The sequence below is a fragment of the Tamandua tetradactyla genome, chromosome 20 (assembly GCF_023851605.1).
Source record: "Tamandua tetradactyla isolate mTamTet1 chromosome 20, mTamTet1.pri, whole genome shotgun sequence".
NCBI classification, from domain to species: Eukaryota; Metazoa; Chordata; class Mammalia; order Pilosa; family Myrmecophagidae; genus Tamandua; species Tamandua tetradactyla.
In genome coordinates this window covers 20,966,881-20,993,344 of record NC_135346.1, presented here as the reverse complement: position 1 = coordinate 20,993,344, position 26,464 = coordinate 20,966,881, and the positions used below count along the sequence as shown (strand labels likewise).

The 26,464-nt window shown below is 37.1% G+C and overlaps 2 protein-coding genes across 2 annotated transcripts in view; both read right to left on the bottom strand.

Moving 5' to 3' along the window:
* Positions 1 to 3,547: 3,547 nt before the first annotated feature.
* Positions 3,548 to 6,737, bottom strand: PCDHAC1 (protocadherin alpha subfamily C, 1). Its single transcript, XM_077138053.1, is given in 14 exon segments — positions 3,548 to 4,731; positions 4,733 to 4,764; positions 4,766 to 4,927; positions 4,929 to 5,097; positions 5,099 to 5,377; positions 5,379 to 5,426; positions 5,428 to 5,462; positions 5,464 to 5,633; positions 5,636 to 6,064; positions 6,067 to 6,144; positions 6,147 to 6,188; positions 6,191 to 6,277; positions 6,280 to 6,377; positions 6,379 to 6,737. Coding segments are annotated over 14 exon segments (2,355 nt in total). The 3' UTR covers positions 3,548 to 4,364.
* Positions 6,738 to 7,179: 442 nt separating this feature from the next.
* The window catches only part of LOC143664296 (protocadherin alpha-13-like), a 53,666-nt gene continuing 34,381 nt past the window's right edge, over positions 7,180 to 26,464 (bottom strand). The window contains exons 2-3 of the mRNA XM_077137972.1: positions 7,449 to 7,626; positions 7,180 to 7,355 (exon numbers count right to left, since the gene is read on the bottom strand). Of these exons, the coding sequence (XP_076994087.1) occupies positions 7,180 to 7,355; positions 7,449 to 7,626 (354 nt within the window). The remainder of the gene's footprint in view (positions 7,356 to 7,448; positions 7,627 to 26,464) is intronic.

Sequence of the window (26,464 nt, the reverse complement as noted above, 5' to 3'; positions counted from 1 at the left end):
TTAATACACTACTTCCTGAAAGTTTGATCAAATCTGATTAAGAAAAATGAGAAAAGGGTGACAACTAACATTAGGATTGAAAAGGGGGAGCATTGTTATAGATTCTGCGTTGTTAAAAAAAGAGCATAAGAGGACATTACAAACAGCTTCATACCAAAATATTTAAAAGTTTAGATGAAATTAACTTATTTTGGAAAATACAATATACAGAAATGAAACAAGAAAAATTAAAATATAAAAAATTCCTACTACTAATAAAGACATTCTATTTCATGATTTAAAACTTTCCCACATACAGAGAAGGTAGGGTTTAACAAATGAGTATGAATGCTGAATCATTATATTGATATTTCTTTTAGTTTTCACTATCTTAAAGCAGCTAGGAAAACATAAAATTGTGGAATTGTAACCCATACCAAACTCTGAAATCTGTTCTACAACTAATTGCTGTGATGTGCTTTGAAATTTGTTGCTTTTTTGTATATACATCATTTTTCACAAAAAAGAAAAAAACTTCTTCTAGCCTCCACTGTTTTGGAGCAGCTAGAAGGAAAAATCTGAAATAGTGGAATTGTAACCCATAACAAACTCTGAAATCTGTTGTATACCTACTTGTTGAAGTGTACTTTGAAAATCATTGCTTTTTCTTTCTTTCTTTTATATATAATATATATATATATAATATTTGATAATAAAAAACATTTTAACAAAAACCCTCCCCACAAAGACAATTTTAGGCATGGAGAGCTTCACTAATGAATTCTAGCACTTATTTAAGTAAGAGATATCACCCATATTAGCAAACTAACTTCCAGAAAATGGAACATAGATGAAAGAAAAAACTTTCTGATTTGTTTAATGGGGCTAGCATAACCTAATTCTTTCTTTTTCCTAAATGCAGTATAAAAGATACATGCAATTTATTTATGTCTAGTAGCATTCTCTTATCCTTTCAATTAAAATTGGGAACAAAAGGAGGAATCAACTTTATCATTTAGCTTTGATTTTTAAGAACAGGCCTTCCCAACAAATCCCTCACTTCCCGTCATACTTTAGTTAGAATCCTAGACTGTGTTCCATATTCATCTCGTGTTCTGCAAATATTAATATTTCTGCTATTCATATTATATGCGCTTGAGCAACGTAAAACCTTTTAGCAATTTATTCTACTTTCACCCTGGCTAAGTGTATTTAGTGTCTGGAATATTTTTCCCACTCTAACTGCAAATGTTGAAGGCAACAAAAATCAATAGGTCATTAACATTATCAGACATGCTATCAATACTTTCTCACTAACACGTTTCCCAGGCATTGTTATTCCCTTCTGTCCACTCGAGTTATGATGCTATTCTTCTTTCCTTTTTACTGTTTTGAGGTTCTCTTATACACAAAAACTGTTGTCCTGTCTACATGTTTTTTTATCTGAATATAAAGTATATACCATGCAAGCTTCCTCAATTACAATTCTAAAGTTATTAAAAGAATGGTTATCAGCTTCAAAGTCAAAATAGATATGCAGAAATAGCTAATTAACCTACGGGGAAGTCTACTAATGGAATGTATGCTAACAATTTTTTTTTTAACTAGAAAGTAAAACCATTCTATTGCTCTGTTAATAAGTGATACTGTAAATGGGAAATAATCTATGTATCGTGGCAAAATAGAAAGTGCTTTAGTTTCACAAGAACAAAACACTAATTTAACATTGGTATGTTCAAACTATAATTTTTCATGTGGAATGTTTAATAAGGTCAGTTGTAGGCTAAGTGTTCATGAATTTTTGCTACATTAATATATATTATCTAAAAAAGTTCCAGCACAATCAATTTTAAATGGTAAGTAGAAATTTACCTCTCAGAAGTACCATCTTACATACCAATCTAAAAAAATTAAATTGCCCATGAAGAATCTTAACAGAAAAAAATTGACAAGAGACATATGCTATCTACTTGTTACATAAGCAATGGATCAATTTTGTTTATATCTGTTACATATTATCAATAGAAGTGATAACAGATAAAAATCATGTTTTCCTGAATTTGTTAAACTATTTTTAGTATTATAAACTATATTAATGTATACTAAAACTTAAATAAGAGTGAAGAGCTTAGAGTTTGTGCAAAATATAAAAACAAATGCATCAACATGATTTTATATGATTCAGCCACACAGTTACAATCATTGTAAAATTTCACGCCTTTTAAAGGACTGTTTTTATAAAATTCAAGCAGTAAATATTTTACTTCTGGAATTGCATGGCTGTCACAAAGGCATTCAGTGAACACCTTGACGAGCATTCTTTTCTAAAGAACCAAGACTGGATCAATATGCAATTGGATAGGAAGAAATAAATAATAAATGCCTATGTGAATTACAAATATCCCAGGTTTATAAAGGCTATTTACCATACTTTTTTAATACATAAGGAGATATCCAGACCACAAAAGTTACTAGTAGACACTGGAATACCTAAAAAGTGAAACATCAACAATGATGAGAAAAGACAGCTCAACTAGATGAATGGAATGACACAATATTCCTGCATATATGAACAGTATATCTGTTTCTCTGCTTATCTCAGATACAAGCAAAACACTTGGGGGTGGGGGGCAGGGAGGGCATTTTTCACTTGTTCTCAGCTATATTATTTTTTTTCATTTCAAAGGCAAATTTTCCTTCCGAGGAAAGATCCATTGGTTTTCCTATCATTTATAATTCCTTTCTTGTCTTGTCAAAATGTATTTCTCAAACAATTCCTGATTCCCAAACTGCATAATCCTAACTCTCTTTGCTACAGAAAGTAATGAAATAAAAGAAAGAAATACTAAATATCCTTGGTAGAAATAAGTGTTTCGATACTGGAAATACTACCATTATAGTGCACCAATTTTTCTCCCTTAAAATGAACTAAGATTCTACTAAATATCATCCACTGCAAATCTCAAAATGTGACGATGTGTATGCCTACTAATTCTACGTCGTCTGCAGGAACTGGATTTAGGCTTAGCCGCAGAATACAGCATTGAGGTTCTTCATACGAGGAGCAGATAACCTGCTTTTGTGTTGGGTTTCATTAGTACATATCATGAGGAAGAAATTAATCACTGAAATAATATACTTGAAAGTGACCTTTAAACTGTTCACCATATATACACATGTAAAGTAGAAAAAAGTAAATTGAAGGTTTCCCCTCTATGTTGAACAGTGTTACCCACCCAAATCATACATGCACATAGTCATTCATTCGCTCATTCAGCAAGCATTTACTCAGCATATTTTACATATTGGATTTTATTATACCATGTGAGAATATTAGACATGCAAAATTATAATGGCAGTCAAACTATTTTATTTGCAAGTAACATTATTTGAGGGAGAAGAATAACCTATAATCTTCTTTCCTCTTTATTATCTAGAATAATAAAACAAGGAATGCTTCAGTTCCCTTCCCTAATTTCTGCCTATCTCCTTCCCTTGTATCCATGATCTTTATAAGAAACCAGAAGGTGATACTGTAGAACTCTAAGTTCAATAAAAACAGTATCAATAAAAACAAAACAAATGTTGTCAATCCTAAACCCAGGAAACGGTGCTACCTTCTTTCTATCAGAACAAATAGGTACTCTGAAACTGCCTATAGTTTCTATGTTCTCACAGACACTACTGTGAAGCTATTAGCTATTTATTTTGCAGTATCATTCTTAAAAAGGAGTACTTTGCCAAAATGGCATTAATGAAACCCACAATCTAGATAAGCCATTAATAAAGGATGTATCATTCAAGACCCAAATCAAATGCAATCTCTACTACAAAGCCTTCCTGATATCCCCCCTCCCACCCAGGGGGATATGTTCTCTCCCTTCTTTGGACACCAATTGCAATTTATTTTTATGTCTTTTGCAATTATCATTTTTCATATGTATTGTAATAGCCTAAGTAAATGTCCCAATTTCGTGATAGGTTTTAAACTCATATTATGCAAAGACATTTTTTCATTCCTCACTTAGGTATAGATTTGCCTTACACATATATGTTGTGCAAGAAATACCTGGAAATGCAGGGGTATTTGCTTTGTCGTTCCTTAAAGGAACTTCTAAAAAGGAATTATTTTTAAATATGCAAGGTTATTAATTTTAGACGTTTATGCTATGCTACTTTTACAGGTTTGAGTTTTTTATACTTTCTTCTCCAAAAAAAGAAACTAAAGCATCCTGAGGTCAAGGAGAGTCTTCTAATACTTTTTTTACCCCCAAAATTCTGGGCACAGGGAGAAAAATAACAAGATTGTTCAATTCAACGGATTAAATGTTGCCAAATGCTCATCTAAGAAACATTTCAGAACAAAGCTAGGAGCCATTTCCTGGTCAAGAGTATTGAGTCTCATAAAATTTGCTTACCATGGCACTGACATTTGCGTGATCCCCTTTCCTATTCCAAATATGAATATAGGATATTGGCAAATTCAGTCCTCCCCCAGTGGCCAGATTTCTCAGGTCAGCAGCGCTGTATTTCCCATGCAACAACAAACTGTTATGATCAGAACCAAGTCCTAGAGAGGCCCTTTAGAGATAGATCTGAGATAGTCTCTCCACTGTAGTGACATCTAGTGCGACTGATGTCATGCAAGGCTTCTAAGCCGTCTTCCTTTCATGCCTCATCCCTTCTGGAGAGCAACAGTAAACTGTTCAGCAGTTCTGAGAGCAACAATCTGAGCTCTGCTTCAACTTGATAAACAAAGAAAAGTAAGCAGCTCAGGAATAAAAAAAGAAGCACAGGCTAGGGCAATTACTAAATACAAATTCTGGGTGGAAAGCTGTCTTCCTGTTTCCCAAGCATCTTCGAAGTCTGGAAGGATCTGAGGGGCAGAGCTGCTCTACAGCACACTCAGGGTGACAGAAGAGGAAAGCGGTTTCCACGGTCCTGAATCACTGGTCCTGAATCACTACCACCACCCTCTGCTTAACTTCATCAGTGGGAAGAACTGAGTGAACACTATGGAGCTCTCACATATTGGCCAAAATTCTGAAAAGGCTATCATCAGAAGTCTGAGATACATGGTAGGAAAGCCAGGCATTGGTCCCACTGTCTGCATCACTTCACCACTTTTATGACCAAATGTCCAGCTCTGGCAGAGCAGGAAAGAGTCTGTACTGGGACAGAGTCATTCCTGGGCAAGGGAAACAAGATGACTGGGGCATCGTCATTTCTATCTACAACAAAAAAGCTCACAGTCACTGTTGCACTTCTGAGAAGGAAGCCACCATCCTGAGCTTCTACTTGGAAGCAAAATCCTCTGAGCCACTCAAATTTAAAGGAAGTTTTGACCAGTATCACACCAGTGGGTGAGTCCACTGTCACCAAAGTAGAGGTTGGTGGCCTTAGAGGTAAAATCCAATAGTTCATAGAAGTCAGGGCCATTCTCTCCAGTCCAAATCCTAGGCAAACACATGGCCCAGGGAGGTTTCCAGGCCCATTGTTTTCAGCCACAAAGCGTTCCTGTTCTCCTTGGGGAAAGTTTGATGTGTTTGTCATTCACATCAGCAACTGACACTGTCATGTCTTCCGGGTTCTAAATGGGGATGAGTCACTTTCGGAGGCAATCATCAGGGTTTGTTATTGGCTGATTTGCTCCAGAGGCTCCAACAGCCTCTGCTGGACATGCTACAAATGATCCTGCCATTGGGACCGAAGTCCTCATCTCTTACACTAAGAAGAGCAATCACTGTACCAGGGGCAGTATTCTTGAGAAGTGGACTGGATAGTCATGAGTTTCGCCTAGGCGGCATGATCGTTCACTCGGTCCCCTCCACCAGCAGTTTAGCGGTGTGAACTAGACTGAAAGTGACATCCTCCCTCGCTTCGATGTATGCCTCCATCAGCGCTACAGGGGGACCTAGCGAAGCAGCTACGCGCACCTCCCCACTTGAAGGGTGCAAATGCAAGCGATGTCGCAACTCTGCTCCAATGCTATTACTTAAGGAGTACCGGATTGTCCCATCAGAATCTTCGTCGGGGTTCGAGGCCTGAACTCGGAACAACACCGTCCGGATGGGTGCAGTCTCAAGGACCGCTCAAATGCAGGCGCCTCGTTGTTTGTGTCCACCACGATGATGGTTACTTGTGTGTCTCTGGAGTGCAAGAGTTATCTGCGTCCCGAGCCGTGCACACCAGCCGGTCCTTGCGATCAGCGCCTTCTCCAATACCAGCTCCAGGTATTTGCTGCCATCGACCCCGCGACCCATATCCAGCCGAAAGTACTGTCTGGGGCTCAAGCTGTGCTTAGCACCCCGTTGCTTCCTTCATCTGCATCCTGGGCGCTGGGAAGAGTAAAGCAAGCTCTGGACGTCAGGAACTCGGAGGCATGCAGTGGCACGTCCGGCGGGGAGGAGAGGTGAGTTGTCGTTGGTCTCCAGGACGTGAACGCGCATCTTGTGCAGCGTCAGGGGCTTCTCGAGCAGCAGCTCACAGGCCAAGACATACGTAGCTTTGGCTTCACACAGCCGTGGCCGGGCCGCCGGCCCTCTGACCTCTAAGCTACCGCTGACCGGGTCCACCCTGATGTAGGGCTCGCTGTAGCTGGAAAGGAAGCGAAAGTTCTGCCGACAGCTAAAGTCTGCGGCGACATTGCCTACGGCGACTCCCGGTTCTGTCTCCTCCAACACCGAGTATTCAAGCTGGCCCGCGGCACCGCCGCAGGAGACCCATAAATAGATAGCCGCCGCCCCCCAACCCCCCATCCTCCCTCCCGGTGTCCCCGCTCCACCAGCGGTGACCCGGGACCATGCTCCAGACTCCCGGAGAGCCCAAGCCGCGGCGAGTAGCAGCGTGCGCCCGGCCACCACCGCCGGCAGAGGTGCGGAGACCGCCGTCGGCCCCGGGCTGGCCAGCCGCGAGCCGGGCTCTCTAGGCTAGAGGCTTGGCTGCCGTCTGGGAACGCGAAGCCGGCCGGGTGCGGAGGAGCGCAGCGCCGCCTAGGGGCGCAGAGGCGAGGTAACCTGCCGGGGATCCCGCAACGCCGTCTCCTTTCCCTGGGGACTGGGACCTCGCCCGGAGCCCAGGCAACCGTGCGGAGCAGGAAGGCGCTCCGAGAAAAGAACGCATTTCTCCTTAAAAGGCGTTTTCTAGGAAATGAGCCCTGCGATCACCCGGTCTCAACCTCCGCCCGAAGATGGCCTGTAACTAGGGCTGAGGCCGCCGGACTCGTCCCGCCAAGCTGAAGAGGGCCTCGGACCCTGGCGAGTCCCCGGGACCCACTAACCTCTCTCGGCGCGGGGAGAAGGGCGGACCTCTGAGAGCAACCGCGAGGCGCAGGCTGCAGGGGGCGGGACCGTAACGCGACGGCCACGCCTCGCAGGCTTAAGGAAACAAGAGCCCCCAAAACAGGTGGGGTGGGGCATTGAGCGCTGGATTCCCAACCTCTCTCCGCTGCAGCCAGAAGTCGCTCATACATCCGAGGAGCCAAGAGTTAAACAGAGGCCACCAGCAAAGGGCAAATTGGGAAACAGTATCCCCCTCAAGCTTCCTCCAGAGTCCCGTTTTCCGAGGCACCTGGGGCGGAGGGCGCAAGGTTTCCCCTTGTGTGTCCCACTTTTGGCGGGACAGCAGTTTCTCTTTCCACAGGAAGCCCTGGTGGGAAAGAGTTGCAAGCAGCCCTTGACGCTCTGGGTGAGAGAAGATCACGAACCAGTCAGTATTAAAAGCCAGAAAAAGAAAGAAAGAAAGAAAAAAAAAAAACAAACAAACCAGAAACTCAAATCCTTGACAACTCATCCCCAAACAGGATATGCGAAGGAGTGGAAAGGAAAGGAAGAACTGAGAAAGTCTCAGAGCGTGATGAGGAAACTACAGCAATAGTCGCTTTCCGTAAATATTTAGAAAACAGCAATGAGGAAGAGTAAGACAGAACAAATGCCCACATTTTCTCAATTTTACTTTTATTCCTGTCTTCTGCATTGAAATCGGGACAAAGATCAGTTCTATGAGAAACACCTAGCTCCAAATTCCTCCCAGTACCCTACAATCAGTGACTTTCCCTTAAGGGAGGAAAGCTGAAAGGAAAGATGCTAATTGGATTACTGTTAAGCACTAAATTCCTCACTCGGGGCCTTCTTTTAATATAGTTATAGTGTCCAAAGCCCCAAGACCCAAAATGTGAAAGGCAAGAACTAAATATAGATCAAGAATTGAAGCTTCCAGGGCATTATATTTAATGGGCAGAAAATTGCCTAGAAGTGTTGATAATTCTTGAAGCTACATGGTATCAGAGCTGATTGCATGATTCTCTCCATTTTTGTGTATGTTTAAATGTTTCTATAATTAATTTTTTAAGCTGCTGATTTAATGGGAGGAAAGGGAAACTCTAGCTTCCCCTTCCTAAGACTAGAAGTGGGATAGGTAACTTGAGAGTTCCACTGAGACCAAATCACCTTCCTAAACACTACAAAGCCATCCCCTATGTTTTCCCGCGGAAATAGTAAGGGCAGGCTGCAATATGATAAATGAATGTAAGCAGTAAATGCATAGTTTGCTTTTCCAAATTAAGGAACCAAAAGATTATTGACACCAAATCTAAAAATAAGGAAACATGTCAGCATATTAAAAAGTGTTAAAAGTAGGATCAAGAACAAGTTTAACCATCATTGGTATCCTAATTAGTATATGAAATAATCCATAAAAAATCAAACTTCTTCTTCACCAAATTTCAGAACCAAAAATAAAATATTCATCAACTTCAGGGTAAGAGATTAAGATTTGCATTTTCTCATGTTAATGTAATGCTGCTAACCAAACTAACTGCTTTGGAGTGAAAGGTTAATCTTCCACTTTCCATCATCAGCAGATGAAACAGATCTGGAGAGATGTAAACTTCGGGAAAGCAGCTGACCCTATAGAACTGTAGTCAAACCTCCAATTATACAAGGGCTAGGGATTCTGAGCTGTATCTAGGAGGACAGTATGTGTAGGTGTGGATTACAGAATGAGGAGAAAGAAAAACACAGAGAATCAGCATGGAAATCTTGACAAAAATTCCCCCTTCTTCACATATTTCTCAGACTTTTGGCTTCTCTTTTTCTCCATTCTCTATTCAAATTACCTCTTCATTCTAGACAACAATATCTAATAAGACAGTCCAAAATTGTATTTGGTTCTTTAATAGTCACATCACACACTTTTTTCATAATGGATTGATAACTAAAATGTATGTATCTTTTGCTATATGCTTTTAATACACATAAAGTCCTAGACTTTTACAATTGCCTTTTGTGCCAGTTTGAAACTATTGTGTACTCCAGAAAAGTCATGTTCTTTAATCCTCATCCAATATTACTGGGTGGGATTTTTTTTTACTAAGTTTTTCCATGGAGATGGGACTCACCCAATTGTGGGTGGGACCTTTTCATTAGGTCATTTCCACGGAGATGTAGTCTCCAACCCTTCAATGTGGGTGGCTTACTAAAGTCCTTTAAGAGGGAAACATTTTGGAAAAAGCTTCAGAGCTGACACAAAAGACAAAAGGATGTTTGGAGTTGAAGAAAGAAACTGCCTCTGGGGAAGCTGTTTGAAACAAGAAGTCAAAGACCCCAGCAGATGTCAGCCACGTGCCTTCCCAACTGACAGGTATTCTGGACCCATGGGCCTTTCTTTTTTTTTTTTTTATTAATTAAAGAAAAAAAAGAAATTAACACAACATTTAGAAATCATTCCATTCTACATATGCAATCAGTAATTCTTAACATCATCACATAGATGCATGATCATCATTTCTTAGTACATTTGCATCGATTTAGGAAAAGGACTAGCAAAACAACAGAAAAAGATATAGAATGTTAATATAGAGAAAAAATAAAAATAATAATAATTAAAAAAAAGAAACGGAAAAAGAAAAAAAACAAAAGACACAAACAATCAAACAAACAAACAAATAAAAAAAACTATAGCTCAGATGCAGCTTCATTCAGTGTTTTAACATAATTACATTACAATTAGGTATTATTGTGCTGTCCATTTTTGAGTTTTTGTATCTAGTCCTGTTGCACAGTCTGTACCCCTTCAGCTCCAATTACCCATTTATCTTACCCTGTTTCTAACTCCTGCTGGTCTCTGTTACCAATGACATATTCCAAGTTTATTCTCGAATGTCGGTTCACATCAGTGGGACCATACAGTATTTGTCCTTTAGTTTTTGGCTAGACTCACTCAGCATAATGTTCTCTAGGTCCATCCATGTTATTACATGCTTCATAAGTTTATCCTGCCTTAAAGCTGCATAATATTCCATCGTATGTATATACCACAGTTTGTTTAGCCACTCGTCTGTTGATGGACATTTTGGCTGTTTCCATCTCTTTGCAATTGTAAATAATGCTGCTATAAACATTGGTGTGCAAATGTCCGTTTGTGTCTTTGCCCTTAAGTCCTTTGAGTAGATGCCTAGCAATGGTATTGCTGGGTCGTATGGCAATTCTATATTCAGTTTTTTGAGGAACCGCCAAACTGCCTTCCACAATGGTTGCACCATTTGACATTCCCACCAACAGTGGATAAGTGTGCCTCTTTCTCCACATCCTCTCCAGCACTTGTCATTTTCTGTTTTGTTGATAATGGCCATTCTAGTGGGTGTGAGATGATATCTCATTGTGGTTTTGATTTGCATTTCTCTAATGGCCAGGGACATTGAGCATCTCTTCATGTGCCTTTTGGCCATTTGTATTTCCTCTTGTGTGAGGTGTCTGTTCAAGTCTTTTTCCCATTTTGTAATTGGGTTGGCTGTCTTTTTGTTGTTGAGTTGAACAATCTCTTTATAAATTCTGGATACTAGACCTTTATCTGATATGTCGTTTCCAAATATTGTCTCCCATTGTGTAGACTGTCTTTCTACTTTCTTGATGAAGTTCTTTGATGCACAAAAGTGTTTAATTTTGAGGAGCTCCCATTTATTTATTTTTTTCTTCGGTGCTCGTGCTTTAGGTTTAAGGTCCATAAAACCGCCTCCAATTGTAAGTTTCATAAGATATCTCCCTACATTTTCCTCTGTTTTATGGTCTTAGACCTAATGTTTAGATCTTTGATCCATTTTGAGTTAACTTTTGTATAGGGTGTGAGATACGGGTCCTCTTTCATTCTTTTGCATATGGATATCCAGTTCTCTAGCCATGGGCCTTTCTTGAGTCAAATTATCTTTTCCTGGACATTTTTATAGCCTTAGCATTGTAAATTGCAATTTAATAAATTCCCCTTTTAAAAGCCATTCCACTTCTGGTATATTATTCTGGTATATTGCATTCCAACAGCTTTAACAAACTAAAACACTTTTTAAAAGCTCAAATGTATTGAATGTCATTGTGTTAAGAACTAGTCTATGTATTTCAATTGCCCAATATATTTGCCCACATTCAAGTTTCAGATCCTATGCATTTGGTAAGCATGTACACTAGATCTTCCTCTGAGATGCAGATGAAAATTTGCATCAGTATAGCTGAAAAGGAAGGTCTTACAACTACTATCAAACACCTTATCAGGCATTAATTAATTAGACGTGTCTAACCTCCTATCAATCTGACAAAGATGTTATCAACATTCCCCCCCCAAAAAACTATATACCAATCTTGCACTATATCATAGTTCCAAATGCTAAACAAAATATCACCAGATATCATCATGATAGATGCATAAATGGAACTGGATAAAAATTTGACAGCTATCACAAAGTGATATCCACCTTAATTTAAAGCAGTGAAACATCAAAATCATGCCTAGAAAAATCAAGAGCATAACAGGACTCATCCTATCATAGCTATTATTCAATACTGATCTGGATGTTCTAGATAACACAAGATGAAGAAATGCATGTTGTGTGTACATATATGCACACATACACATACATATATATGCTAGAAAGGAGATAAAATATATTGTTAGATGAAAAAAATTATAGGTAATATAATTTTCTACATGTAAAACCCCAGATAACCAAAGGAAAAAAAAATAGACCTAAAGAGTTCGGTGGGGTGATTAGTTTAAAAATATATCTAAAAATAATAATTAGGCAAAAGTATTTCTACCAAATATGGATAAATGAAACCAGACATTTTAAATATATCTTCTCTGTGAAAGCCACCAAAACAACAAAAAGTACAAAGACAAAACTAAAATCACATCTTTAATAAAACTATATAAAACATTTGAACTTGAATGATAACACAGACGAAGAGAAGTTACCAAGTGCCATGAAAATTGGGTTAAGTTGCCAGAGAATGCTAAGAGAGGATACCTGCCACTGGAGATGTTGGGAAGAACCGGGAGACTGAAGTTTTCCATAGTAATGGTATACACTGAGAGGCAAAACTGAAGACTCTTTTGTTTGGAACAAAAAGATCTACACAGGCTGAATGCAGGATCTCATTAATCCTATTTCTCAGCACAAAATAGAGAAGGAAGGACTGAGTGTGATAATGAGCAGATTCACTGTTATTTCATGAATGAACCTAAGAATGTGGCAAGGTGAGGAGAAAATTCTGGATGACAAGCTGCCTTGCAGCTGCCAGGTCTCTTCAGCTAACAATATGTAAATGATATGGTACAAACAAACCACTCATATCAAACACTAAATAAGGAAAACTTTATACTTGCCAGAGCACTACTGGCTTGCCCATTTACAATCTCTGCCTGAAAATGGCTGGTCTTGGAGGAGCTCCTCTTAGGGTTTACAAAAACCATTAAAAGAAAGGTGAAAATAAACATGACAAATTACAGATAAGAATACATACTTGAAAATTTTTACTACTGAGCTGATAAAATGTTTGACTAGAGCTCTCTAGTTTCAAAATTCACAAAACTTAATTTTAAATTACTTCAGAGAATCAAGGATTCAAAACAAAGTTTCAAGAAGAAAATGAAAAGGTCAGAGAAAACTATGAAAAATGAGCTGTCACTGTTCATGAAATAAATGGAAGAGAAGCACAAAACCATCACAGAAATTAAGGCCACATTGGAAATAGTAAGAAGGTGAAAATACTCTGCTTCATACATAATCAAAACAAGAAGAAACACTTAAGACAGTTGCAAAAATAAATGGAAAGAAAACTCAAAAGAATTTGAAAGAATTAAGAGAGAAAAGTATAACTTTGGAACACAGAAAAAGAAGATCCAACATACTCCTAATTGATGTCCTGAAAGACACCAAACACATGGAAAAGAAAAAAAAAGTCCAAAGTCATCATTCAAGAAAAATTTTAGAGGTAAAAATAAACTTCAGATATCCACTTTCAGCAATGAAAGTTTTCATCCAGTAGCAAACAAAGGGCAGCAGGTGGGTGGTGGAAGGGGTTTGCCTGACTTTCAGAAATAAGGAGATCTATTATTGCCAATAAATTAAACAAACAAAAACGATTGAAAGGGTATACACCCAGTTTGTGGTTTCAGCTCCAACATGTAAAGCACTTGGAAGTCATCACTCCTTTCACTACAACAACAAAAATCTGGACAAATTGAAAACAAATTACTTCCTAGACTTATCAGAGAACTGAGTTAGCCGAGAAAACTGTCACCCTGAAATCTGGAGATACAGGCAAATCAGAGAGCCACAGCCAAGATCTGTTTACCTGAAGAAGAAGTTGCTGGAACCAGAAAGTGTTGAGAACACTTAAATGGTCATTTTGATGGATTACTGGAGGCTGTGTGAACTAGTTCAAGAGTGAGAAACTCCTAGGTGTTGAAATCTTAGAGGGGTCCTCACACTTCTGTGGGCTTTACCTTCAGAACCTCACGTAGGTTTTTATGGTGAAATTTCAAGGAAAGATCCCTTGCGGCTTTGACAAAGGAGGGTAAGTGTAATTCTTGTGAAATATGCCCAGAGTCTTCTCCATAACAGAGGCCTCTTTTCAAGAGAAAAAGACTTTTCCAGAGCCTTGTCCCAGACCTATGGGAGAAGGGCATGTCTCTCATTTCAGCCACCATAGCTTTCCTAGCTCATGAAAGGAATGGAGGGATTCACAAGAAGAAATACTTCTTCAGAAGTAGGTCGCAGGCCAGAGACACAAGCCCACTAAAAGACAGGGATTAATTGTAGACTGTTCCCTCTTACCCATACCTTGCCACCACACCAGTAAGGCTCCAAGATAATAATAGTGGATTACAGCTGAAAGATCTGCAAGACAAGCCTCTCTCTGAAGAAGTGTAGTTATGGAAGCCCGGAGATAACAGGTAATGCAAAAACAAGGACACTAGAAGAATTGGAAACTTCTGACACCTATAGCTACTGTAAACATTAAACAAAGCCTAACTCCTACCAAATTAACGTAAATCCTCATACTACATGCCTCAGTTCCTATTATCTGATACAACATGCCTGGATTTCAAAAACAACAAAAAATTTAGAAGTTATGCCCAGAGGTAAGAAAAAAACAAACTGAAAATACTAAGTAAACATTAAAATCAGACTCAGATATGAATTTCAATGATGTTGGAACTATCACCCAGGGAATATATAGTAACTGAAATGTTAACAGTTATCATGGAAAAAGTAGACAACATTCAAGAACGCATGAGTAATGTAATAAGATACAGGAAATAGTAAGAAAGAATCAAAAGAAAATGCTATAAATTAAAAACCACATGATAGAAATGAAAAATGCTTTGATGAACTCATCAAAGACTGGACGTGTGCAAAGAATCTGTGAGTTTGTAGTTATGTCAATAGAAACTTCCCAAACTGAAGTGCAAAGAGAAAAAAGAACGGGGAAAAAAAAAGCCACCAAAAAACCTCCCAAACAGAACGTTTAAGCACTGTGGGACAATTTTTTTTATGCAACTAGAATACTAGAAGGAGAAGAAAAACCAAGTAGCAGCTCAACAACAAAAAGACAATCCAATTTTTTAACGAGCTAAAGACTTGAATAGACATTTCTCCAGAGAAGATACATAAATGGTCAATAATCACATAAAAAGATACTCAACACCATCAGCCATTAGGGAAATGCAAAACAATGAGATACTATTTCCCACCTACTATAATGGCTATTAAAAAGAATGGAAAATAAATGTTAGAGAGGATATGGAGGAATAAGAAGACTCGTTCATTGTTTGTGGGAATGCAAAATGGTGCAACTGCTGTCGAAAAAAGTTTGCTAGTTTCTCAGAAAGTGAAGTACAGAATTACTGTACAACACAGCAATCCTGCTTATATATATATACACCCAAGAACTGCAAGTAGGGACTCAAACAGATACTTGTACATTGACATTAATAGCAGCATTATTCACAATTGCCAAAAGATGGGCACAACCCAAGTGCCCATCAACAAACGAATGGATAAACAAAATGTAGCATATACATACAATAGAATATTATTCAGCCATAAAAGAAAGAATGCAGTTCTGATATGTGACAACAGGGATCAACCCTGAAGACATCAAGTGGGGTGAAATAAGCCAGACACAAAAGGACAAATATTGCATGATCCCACTGGTATGAAATAATTAAAACAAGCAAATTCATAAAGTCAGAAACTAGAATACCTGTACAGAGGCTGGGGTGGGGGTAAGGAATGGGCCATTTATGCTTAATTGATGCAGAGTTTCTGTTTGGAATGATGGAAAAGCTCTGTTGATGGAGGTGGTGATGGTAGCACAACATTGTAAGTGTAATTAACAATACTGAATTATATTTTGGAAGTGGCTAAAAGAGGAACTTTTAGGTTGTATGCATATTACTAGAATTAATTTACAAAAAAATAGGGCTGAACAAGACAAAGAGTGAAGCCTAATGTAAACTGTGGACTATAGTTAATAGGATAATTATAATAAAATTGTTTCAGTAATTATAACAAAGATACCATCCTAATGCAAAGTGTTAATAATATGGAAAACTGAATGTGTGAGGAGGTATATGGGAATGCTGTACATTCTACATGATTTTTCTGTAAACTTTCAACTTCTCTAATACAAAATAAAATTTTTTAAAAGAGAAAATGGCAGGAGAAATAGTTAAAATAATATGGCCAAGTGAATGAAACTGTGGGACATTATGTGATGCAAAATAAGCCAGAAACAACAGAGCAAATATTGTATGGTCGCATTTAGAAAATACTTATAAAAAATTAGGGCCTAGGCTGTAAGCTCTTATAGCAGTCACATTTAGTCCACAGCTGTATTTGTTATTTCTAGATTTTTGAGAGTCTGTGCTAAATATGCATAACCTGGTATTTCCCTGAACTTTGGGTACCTGTGTGACACTTAACACTCAGAGTAGGAGTTCTGCAGATCTGAAAGGCAACACTGTCACATACATCAACTGTTAAAATTGAAAAAGAGACCAAGTTTCAATTAGAGATACGAACAAAGCCGATCGATCGGGACTAAGGTAAATCAGAATACAGGAGTAAGGAGGATATTGTCATATTTTAGAACTTCATCTACTGTATGAGACCAAAGGAAGAGAGGTTTATTTTGTCCCAAACCTAAATTTTCTGTAGAACATAATCTAACTCAACCAATCTAGATAGATCATTTCAAAGGCAGTGGACCTTCAAAACACCTGGCAGCAAATTAAAAGTGGGGAAAGAAAAATCCTACACATTCCAATACTTAACTGTCTAATTCCCTTGGGATTTCAGACTCTTTTCATAATCATGAATGCTTTGGCATCAACTGAAATTGTAAGTCATAGCCATTATAGTAAAGTTGTATCTATTATATTAAATAATAATAAAGCCAAGAACTTATGGCAGACATAAACCACAGATCCAGGCTAAGAGAACACCAAACAGAATAAATACTGAATACACAATACAAAACACACACACACACACACACACACAAACACACCCTGCATCTGGACATATCATATTCAAATGGCAGAAAACCAAAGACAAATTCTTGAAAGAAGCCAAAGGGGAAAAAGCTTATCAACAGAGGAAAAAAGATAAGAATTACTGTCACCTTCTTGTCACAAACCATGCAAGCAAAGAAGAGAGTACATATTTAAAATATTGAAAGAAAAACCCACCAACCATGAGTTTTATATTTAGTGAAATTATCCTTTAAAAGTGAAGGAAATGAAAAACTATGCACATTCATTTGGTAAATTTATTGTGGATTTACCGAGCATCCTGATACAATAGTCATATATATTAATTTTTGCTGTTGTTAACACCCTAAATATGAATGACTTTGTTAAAGAGACTTTATGCTCCCTCTTGGAACTATACACTGTTCTCAGTATGTGTTTCCCTGATTGTATGACAATATTCAAGGCAACTTTGTAAATAATATGCAGATAGTTTTTAATTTTTAACATTTAATATTTCTAGATGTATAAAGTCTCACAAAGTATAACTCATAAATAATTCATTGTTAAATTTCATGGGTTCATTACTTTCTGCAAATATATTAGCAATGTAATTGATAAAAATGTGGATTTTTGAGCTATATATATTTTAGTATCTGTTCTATTGCTAGGGGAAGGAGAAAGATTATGTTCTTTCATCTTTGGTTATCATTTAGATTTTAGCCATTGCTAAGTGCTTGTGTACATTAAAAAACTGTAGCTAAATCAAACTTTTGGAGTTGTACTGATCTGCTGATAGGTCATTCTATAAATATAGCTTTATAACCATTATGGGAAATGTTTTGATATGAAGACAATTTTATTCTACCTTTTTTTTTTTTTTTTTTTTCATTTTTTTTTTTTTTTTTTAAAGAGAGAGGGAGGAAGGGAAGGAAAGACAGAGAGAAGGAAGGAAGGATGGAAGGAAGGAAGGGAGGAAGAAAGGGAGACATCTTTAAACATTTTCTTGTTTTATTATATTTTGTTTGTTTGTTTGTTTCTTACATGGGCTGGGGCCGGGAATCGAACCGGGGTCCTCCGGCATAGCAGGCAAGCACTCTTGCCCGCTGAGCCACCGCGGCCCGCCCTATTCTACCTTTTTAACTATTCAATTTTGTATTTTGAACAGAATTTTGCAATACATGACAACATTCAAGACAACTTTGTAAATAGCATATAAATATGCCATTTTATACTAGTGGTCAATGAGAGGGAAGGGTAAGGGGTATGGTGTGTATGAGTTTTTTCTTTATTCTTTTTTTCTTTTTCAGGAGTGATGTAAATGTTCTGAGAAATGATCATGGAAATGAATATACAACTATGTGATGATATTGCGAGCCACTGATTGCACAAGTATGGAGTGTTCAGACGTTAAGAATGTTCGTGTTGTATGTTGATTGGTTTTACTAATAAAAATTTTTTTAAATATGCTATTTTAACAAATCTAATATTTTTAGACAACTAGAGTCTCAGAGGGGATAAATTTGTAAATATTTCATTGTAAAATATCGTAGTTACATTGGCTTCTGTAAACATTTTGGCAGTGCAATGATTAATTATTGACCTCTTAAGGCCATATGACATTTTGGTGTTTGTACAGCGGGTTTGGAGGAAGAGGAAGAGGAGATTGCCACTGTGTCTTCAGAATGTTATCTTTTTATATAGAATAGGAGTTTAGATTACAATCCTTGGTCTTTGCTACACTGCATACTTGAAAAAACAAAGAAACCTCTGCGGTGTATTTTATCTTTAGAAAGATATAGGAAGACATGAGGAGGCAATTATTTTAAATCAAGAGTTATATTCAGAATTAGAAAGCATTCAAATTGTTTTAAAAATCACTATTTTCTTACACTATATATGTATGTGCATGTATACATGTACAAAGAATACATATGTATGTTCTTGACAGATCTGTGTATTTACGTATGTGCATATACACCCCTATAAAATTAGATTAGGAACATAGACTTGATACAGCTTTTTAAAAAGGGTATTACCTTATTCCTACTTACTGATTTACAATATATTTTTATTTGAAAATTAACAGTATTTTTAAAGCTTATGAACATTTCTGTTACAACTAACTCTATGCTAATTTTTATATTAAAGAAATAACCTGGTCATATCAATCTTTTCTCTAATCTGTTTCCATATATATATATATATATATATATATACACACACACACACATACAGAATTTCTGGTTTGTGAACTTTTTTTCTTTTACCTTTACCATTTTTTTCTTTGAGGTAGTTATATTCATATGTCATGTGACAATCAGACACAAATGCCAAAGTGTTCTATATGTTTTATATAAAGTAAGTTCAGGAAATTTCTTCTAAAGGTATTACCCAGTGTTGATTAAAATATAAATCAGTATATCTTTTCAAGCAGAATTTTAACAATGACAATCAAAATTAAGAATATGTATAATTTATGAAGTGATATAATTTCCTGCTGGGCGTTTATATATTCTAAAAAATTTACAGAGAAGAAAGAATATTACAGATTTAATATAATAATAAATAGTAACATGTACATCTGAAATATTCATCAATAAATATAAAAAGGAGAAATGATTATAGTTCATTCAACAGATGTATATGTAATACAAACTTTGGGAAAAAAACATTCTGGAATAGAAAAGTGTAGCATTTTAAGTTCAAGTTTTAAATGACATTATTTTTTAAAAAGCATCAGCTAGTTGTTTTTGTTTATAAAGGTGTGTGTATGTTGCCTCTGGTTACTCCAAAGGGAATTCTTAATGATAATTATTCCCATGGCATGGGAAAAATTACATAATTAAGTAATTTCATAATCAGTGTTATAATGGTGATCATTTCACTGTACATTTGAAATTTTTGTACATGTGAATTTACAGAGTAAAGCACTGCATGCTTTATATGCTGGTATATTGTTACATGAGAAAATAGGAAATTAATATATGATTATATGTGAATAGAAGATTGTTCGGAAGAACACATAGCATAGAGAGGTGGAAACACAAGAACTGCTTCTGTGTTCTGCATTTAATTTTTACAGTTATTTCAAAATGAACATCTAAACAACAGAGGGAATTTTAAAGAGACAGTTTGTTCCTCCATCCTTGCTTTTCAGCATCTTGGGAGTGCTGGCCAGTGTATTCACCTTTTTTCCCAGTGGCTACTATGAATGCTTTTTGTGAATGATCATATGAAGAGCATACAGTTCAGAGCCTAGTGCATCAGAGGGTCTTAAAACATTAAAACAAAGCGTGCTGGATCACCTGGGGAAAGAAGCTAGATGATGGGATTGGAGGGGATCATGAGGCAAAAAGGAAATTTGCAGATAACCTAAGAACTGCTGACATCATCAGAAACATTCACCCTTCAATACAGTTCTTCATTCAGAGGCCTTACCTGCACACTGCAGGAGATTATAGTTCCAAGAAGGTACACACTCGCCAACTTTATTTTTATTACCAACAATGTCACCGCCAGTGAAGGATCTGTTTTTGTACTCCTCACGGATGGTTCTTCACTTGTAGGAAAAACCCTCGGCAATACGAGTGTGTCAACCACGGGAAAATGATACCATTGCTGCTACCACCACTTGAACCAAAACTAAAATAGTCTCCCTAATGCTTGGAGATTCCTCCTTTTTTTGTGTGTTGCAGTAGGCACTTCTCGAAGGTGAGAAAAACTGGACTGAAAAATGAAAAAACTCATGCTTATAAAGTGACCAAAGTATATGATCGTAAAGAATTGTAACTAGGCATGTTGACTGCTTTCACTGTTGCCATTGGACAAAATTCCAGGAGTTTGAATGGCGGATACATTCCTACACAGAGAAGCTCAGGTTGAAAGAATTGAGGACTCGATCTCAGTGGTCCCATAAATACAAAATGTATGTTTTGGTTTTGTATTTTTTATTGTGAAAATTAACATATACACAAAAAAAGCAATAAATTTCAAAGCACACCGCAGTGATTAGTTATAGAACAGATTTCAGAGTTTGGTATGGGTTATAGTTCCTCAATTTCAGGTTTTTCCTTCTAGCTGCCCAAGACATTGGAGACTAAAATAAATATCAATATGATAGAGTCATATTCATTTGTTAAATCCTATTTCCTCTGTTATAACCCCACCTTCTCCTTTGATCCTTTGCCCAATCTTTAGGGGTATTTAGGCTATGCCCATTCTAACTTTTTCATGTTGGAAAGGGCTGTCGATAATATGCGATACGGGGATGGAACTAGTTGATGTTCTAGAGTGGCTGGCCCCTCTGGGTTTCAGGACTTAGCTGGTCTAGGAACCCATCTGGAAGTTTTAGGTTTCTGGAAAGTAATCATAATGAATGGAACCTTTGTAGAATCTCAGATAAAGCCCTAGGTGTTCTTCAGGGTTGACAGGAATGGTTTTGATTGGGGTTTGGTAAACCATGGCAGTTAGCAATATCTAGCTAAAGCTTGGGTAAAAGTAACCTCCAGAATAGCCTCTTGACTCTATTTGAACTCTCTCAGCCACAGATATCTTATTTTGTCACAATTCTTTTACCACTTTTGTTCAAGAAGGCATTGTTGATCCCACAGTGCCAGGGCCAGGCTCATCACTGGGAGTCATATCTCACATTGCCAGGGAGACTTTCACCACTAGATGTCTTGTCCTACATAGAAGGAAGGGCAATGGTTTCACTGGCAGAGCTGGTCTTAGAGAGAGAGAGAGAGAGAGAGGCAAAATCTAAGCAACAAAGAGGTTTTCTGAAAGTAACACTTATCCTTAGGTAGAATAAGCTTCTCTGCTACATAAATAAACTTTACAAGAGCAAGCCTCAAGATCAAGGGCTTGGCCTATTGATTTGGGAGTTCCTAATGTTTGAGACAGTATCAGGGATTTCCCCAGTGGTCAAGTTTAATAGTTCTCTATTTTTTCTCCCATCCCTCAAGGGACTTTGCCAATACATTTAAATTATCTGTCCAACATACTCTGGGATGTATCCGGGCATTACATTAAGCTACACAGAATTACAATCCCTCATTTCCATTCTGGGCTCCATGTGTTTGGATTGTTCAAATGATTTACCCAGACAGGTCAAGTTAGATTACGTGCTACAGAGCATTTAGGTTTTGGACAAAATAAATCTCTCTTTGGTCTTATACAGTAGGTGAAATTCTAAAATATAGACAATGTCCTCCTTACCCCTGTATTCTGATTTACCTTAGTCCTGACCCAGTTGGCTTCATTCTTACCTCTAATAGAAGCCTGATCTCTTTTCCCAGTTTCTTTAGCAGTTGTTGCATGTGGCAATGCGGCCTTTTAGACCTGTAGAGCCCCAAATCTTGAGTCTTAGGTGTCATACAGGTACCCAAAATTACAGGGAAATACCAGGTTATACATATATATATAGCAAAGCCTCTCAAAATCTAGAAATAAGAATTACAGCTCTGGACTAAATGTGACTGCTATACGAACTTACAACCTAGGCCCTAATTTTCTTATAAGTATTTTCTAAATGCAACCATACGATATTTGCTCTTTTGTTTCTGGCTTATTTTGCATCACATAATGTCCCACAGTTTCATTCACATTGTTGCATGCATTGTTTTCATTTTGAATAAAAATTTAGAATTCCCCCTTAATGTAAAACAGCCCTCATGCTTTCCCAGTGTTTGTAAATGAGAGTTCACTGTTTCATGTTATTTAACAGTATTTTAATATTTGACAATGTAATATTACAAAGAACATCAATCAAACTTGATCTCATCATATCATTAATAGACATTTTTCTTGGAATGCTTTCATTTCTCTTGAAATAATAGTTACTTTGTTACTGATTTCTAAGGAATCTTTTACGATGAATGATAGTTTTTTTCATGCATTGCCCATGAAATACCATGTTTTCTTCCCACTTAATTCATTCTGATATTCTGTTTTGCTTGTACAGAATTCATGTATTCAAATATAATTATTTTCTGTTGCAAAATAAAAGTGAAGGATAGGAATTCTACTTCCAGAATGACATCATGAGTTGCTTTGTCCCACTCCCCATCAAAACAAACATAACTGGTAAAAATTATATTTGAAAAACAAGAATTCAGAGTCTCTAGAAATTTTTTTAATGGAATACAGCAAAAGAAGAAAATTTATTCAAGAAGACCTACTTAAACTTGGCTACTACAGTGAGAGTCTATGGTATTTGAGTCAAAACTGACTGACTTACCATAACAGACTCCACTCCAGGTATGGGCAACCAAGAATATAGGGTTCCCTCTTTCCCTAGCTCCCTGTCAAGGGCTACATTCTCTTTCAGGGAGAGGGAGGTGCCAGCATTTTTCAGCCTCCCCAGCTACATTTTGCAGAGGCTAAATTCCAGGCAATGAAGCCAAGAGGTCACGAGCTTCCTTCTACCCAGCCTTCACTCACAAGGTGGTGGTTTCTACACCAAGCATGGCATGCTGATAATATTGGGCCCTGATCACCCTCACCCCAGCGTATTCCTAGGGTAAAGATTCCATGCTAGGAGAAGCAAGCCTAAATGGCCAGACGCTACCATCCCTACACAGTGCCATGGTCCTAAAACAGGGGTGTCAGCCAGAGGGAAACACCCCACTGTCCTTGCCACACACTCCAGAACCATGGCTTAGAGAATCTTCCCAGGGAGAAAGGCAGGCCATAAGAAAGAGAGTTCCAAACCCTCTTCAAAGGAACTGACTTTATTTGAAACAGAGAACGGGAAATTTCAAATCTGTATGCTTTGATAAACAATGGAGGTTTTAGGTAGCAAGAAATTAAGAGGAGGCTGGTACAAATTAACATAAGAGATACAAATTAACAATAGGAAAGCTAGTTTACCAGGAAAAAACAGGGGAAAGAGGTCACTAAGAAATGCTCTCTTGGGGGGTCAGAACAAAATTTAAACAGTGACCTCATAGTGTTTTAACACTACATCTGGAAAGGTGTCCAAATTTACCTGGAACTATGGAGCAATTTATGCTGTAGGAAATTGTAAAAAACAATAGAGTAGTCAGCCAGCAATTGCTGGAGCCTAACAGCTGGGTGTGATAAGGGAAAGAGAACACTGCAAAAAACCACTGTTATCCTAGGATGAATGTGGGCATACACAAGGCTCTGTCTTCAGAGGTTTGATATCACAAGTTTCACACAGCGGGGGGAAAAAGACCTCCCTAAATCGTTCAGTCAGTCACTAAACAAATAAGCAAGCAAACAACAATAACAATTCCTGGAGTGGGTGGGCAGTATCCAGAGTTCCTACAATATACTTCGTAAAACTTCCTAGTTTTCAACAAAAATTTACTATATATAATAAGAAACAAGTATGGCCCATACACAGGGGGAAAGCTAGCAATGGAAACTACCGATAAAAGGTACTAAATGTTTAATTTAACAAAGCTTCAAAAAGGTCATTATAAATATATTCAAAGAGCTAACGGAAGCCTTAACTAAAGAAATAAAGATGTGGTATTTCATTAAATAGAGAATACAAATAAAGAGAAATGATTGAAAAGAACCAAATGGAAATTCTAGAGTTGAAAAGTACAATAGCTGAAATGAAAAGTTTACTTGAAAGGCTCAATAGTAGATTTGAACTGGCAGAAGAAAAATTTAGCCAACTTTATTATACAATAGAGTATGTGATAGAGATTATGCAATGTGAAGAACAAAAGAAAAAAATAAAGAAAAATGAACAGAGCCTCAGAAAAATATGGGTTACCTTTAAATAACCAACATAAGCATAATTGGAGTATTGGAAGGAGAGGACAGAAAGAAAGGAGTAGAAAAAAAATATTCAAAGAAATGGCAGTTGAAAGCATCCAAAGTTGAAAAAAACCATTAATCTACACAACCAAAAAGCTCAACAAAGACATCCACACCAGGACAACTCATAGCAAAAGTGCCAAAAGCCAAAGAAAAAGAGATAATATAGAAAACAGCTAGAGAAAACAATCACTTAAAAGGGAGCCCCAGGTGGTGTGATGGTGGTGCAGTGGCAGAGTTCTTGCCTGCCATACTGGAGACCCAGGTTTGATTCCCGGTGCCTGCCCATGCACAGAAAAAAAGCGGGGGGGGGGGGGGAGGATCCCCAGGAAGATTAACACATGACTTCTCATCAGAAATGATGGAGGCCAGAGGCAGTGAGATGACAAATTCAAAGTGCTGAAAGGAAAATGTTTGTCAACTAAGAATCCTATATTCAGCAAAAACATAGGTAAAATAAAGGCATTCTCAAATTTAAAAAAAATGAAGAGAATCTGTTCCTAGAAAATTCACCATACTAAAGGAAGTTCTTCAGGCTGAAAGCAAGTAACCCCAGATGATAATTTCAATTCACATGAAAAAAACAAAGAGCACTGGAAAAAGTAATTATGAAATTATAAAAAAAATATAAATTCATATTTCTTTTCTCCACTTTAAATAGCAAATTGTATGAAAATATGTATATGAAAATATATATAATATATATATGTATTATAGACATATATAAACATAATATATGTATCAATAACCACACAAAGGCAGTAGGTACTAGGTAAGGAAATGAAACGAGGCAGTAATTCAAATCCACAGGAAAACAATGAGAATAACCCAAAATTATAAATAAGGTTAACAGAATAAGTGATATAAATATATACTGCTGGGTTTTATTCCTCCAAACTTCCTGTGACTGCTGTACAGGCTGGATTAAGAAAACTGAAATTTATGCTCTCACAATGTTGGAGGCAAGGAGTCCAAAATTAAAGTGTTGGTAGAACTGTATTACCTCTGGAGGCTGTAGGGAAAACTCCATTCCTTGCCTCTTTCAGCTACTGATGGCTGTTGGCATCACTCCCATCTGGGCCTCCATCTTCACTTGGCCTTTTCTTCTGTATCTGTATCTTTTTCCTTTTCAGTCTCATAGAAGGAAACTTGTCATTGGAATTAGGGTCAACCTGGATGATTCCAGATACACTCATATTGAGATCCTTAGCTCAAATCTACAAATATCCTTTTTCCAAATAAGGTCACATTCCATTTCAGAGAATCAGGACATGGACGTTTTTAGGAGTCAAAATTTAGTCCATTACAAGATATAATATATATAACAATAATAGCATAAAAAGGAAGAAAGGGAATAGAGCTATATAGGAGTAAAGTTATTACATCTCACTGGAATAAAATTAGTATATGTCTGAAAAAGATATTGGTAGATTAAAGTATATATGGTAAACCCTAAAGAAACCACCAAAAAAATTACTAAAAAAGATTGCATAAAACTCATTAAAAGAATTTAAATGTTACATTAGAAAATATTCACTTTATGCAATATAAAGCAGTAAAGGAAGAATACAGAAAAAAGGAGAATTGACACCCATAGAAAACAAGAAGTAAAATGGCAGAAAAGAATCCAACTATATCAATAACATCACTAAATACAAATGGGTTAAATAATGTAATAAAGGCAGATTGTTGAACTGGATTAAAATAATCCAACTTTATGTTGTCTACAGGAGACATAATTAAGATTCAAAGATACAAATAGATTGAAAGTAAAAGATAGAAAAACTCATATCACACAAAAAGCAACCACAAGGAAGTTGGAGGGACTATATTAATACCAGTCAAATAGATTGTAAAACAAAAAATGTACTGGAAATAAAGT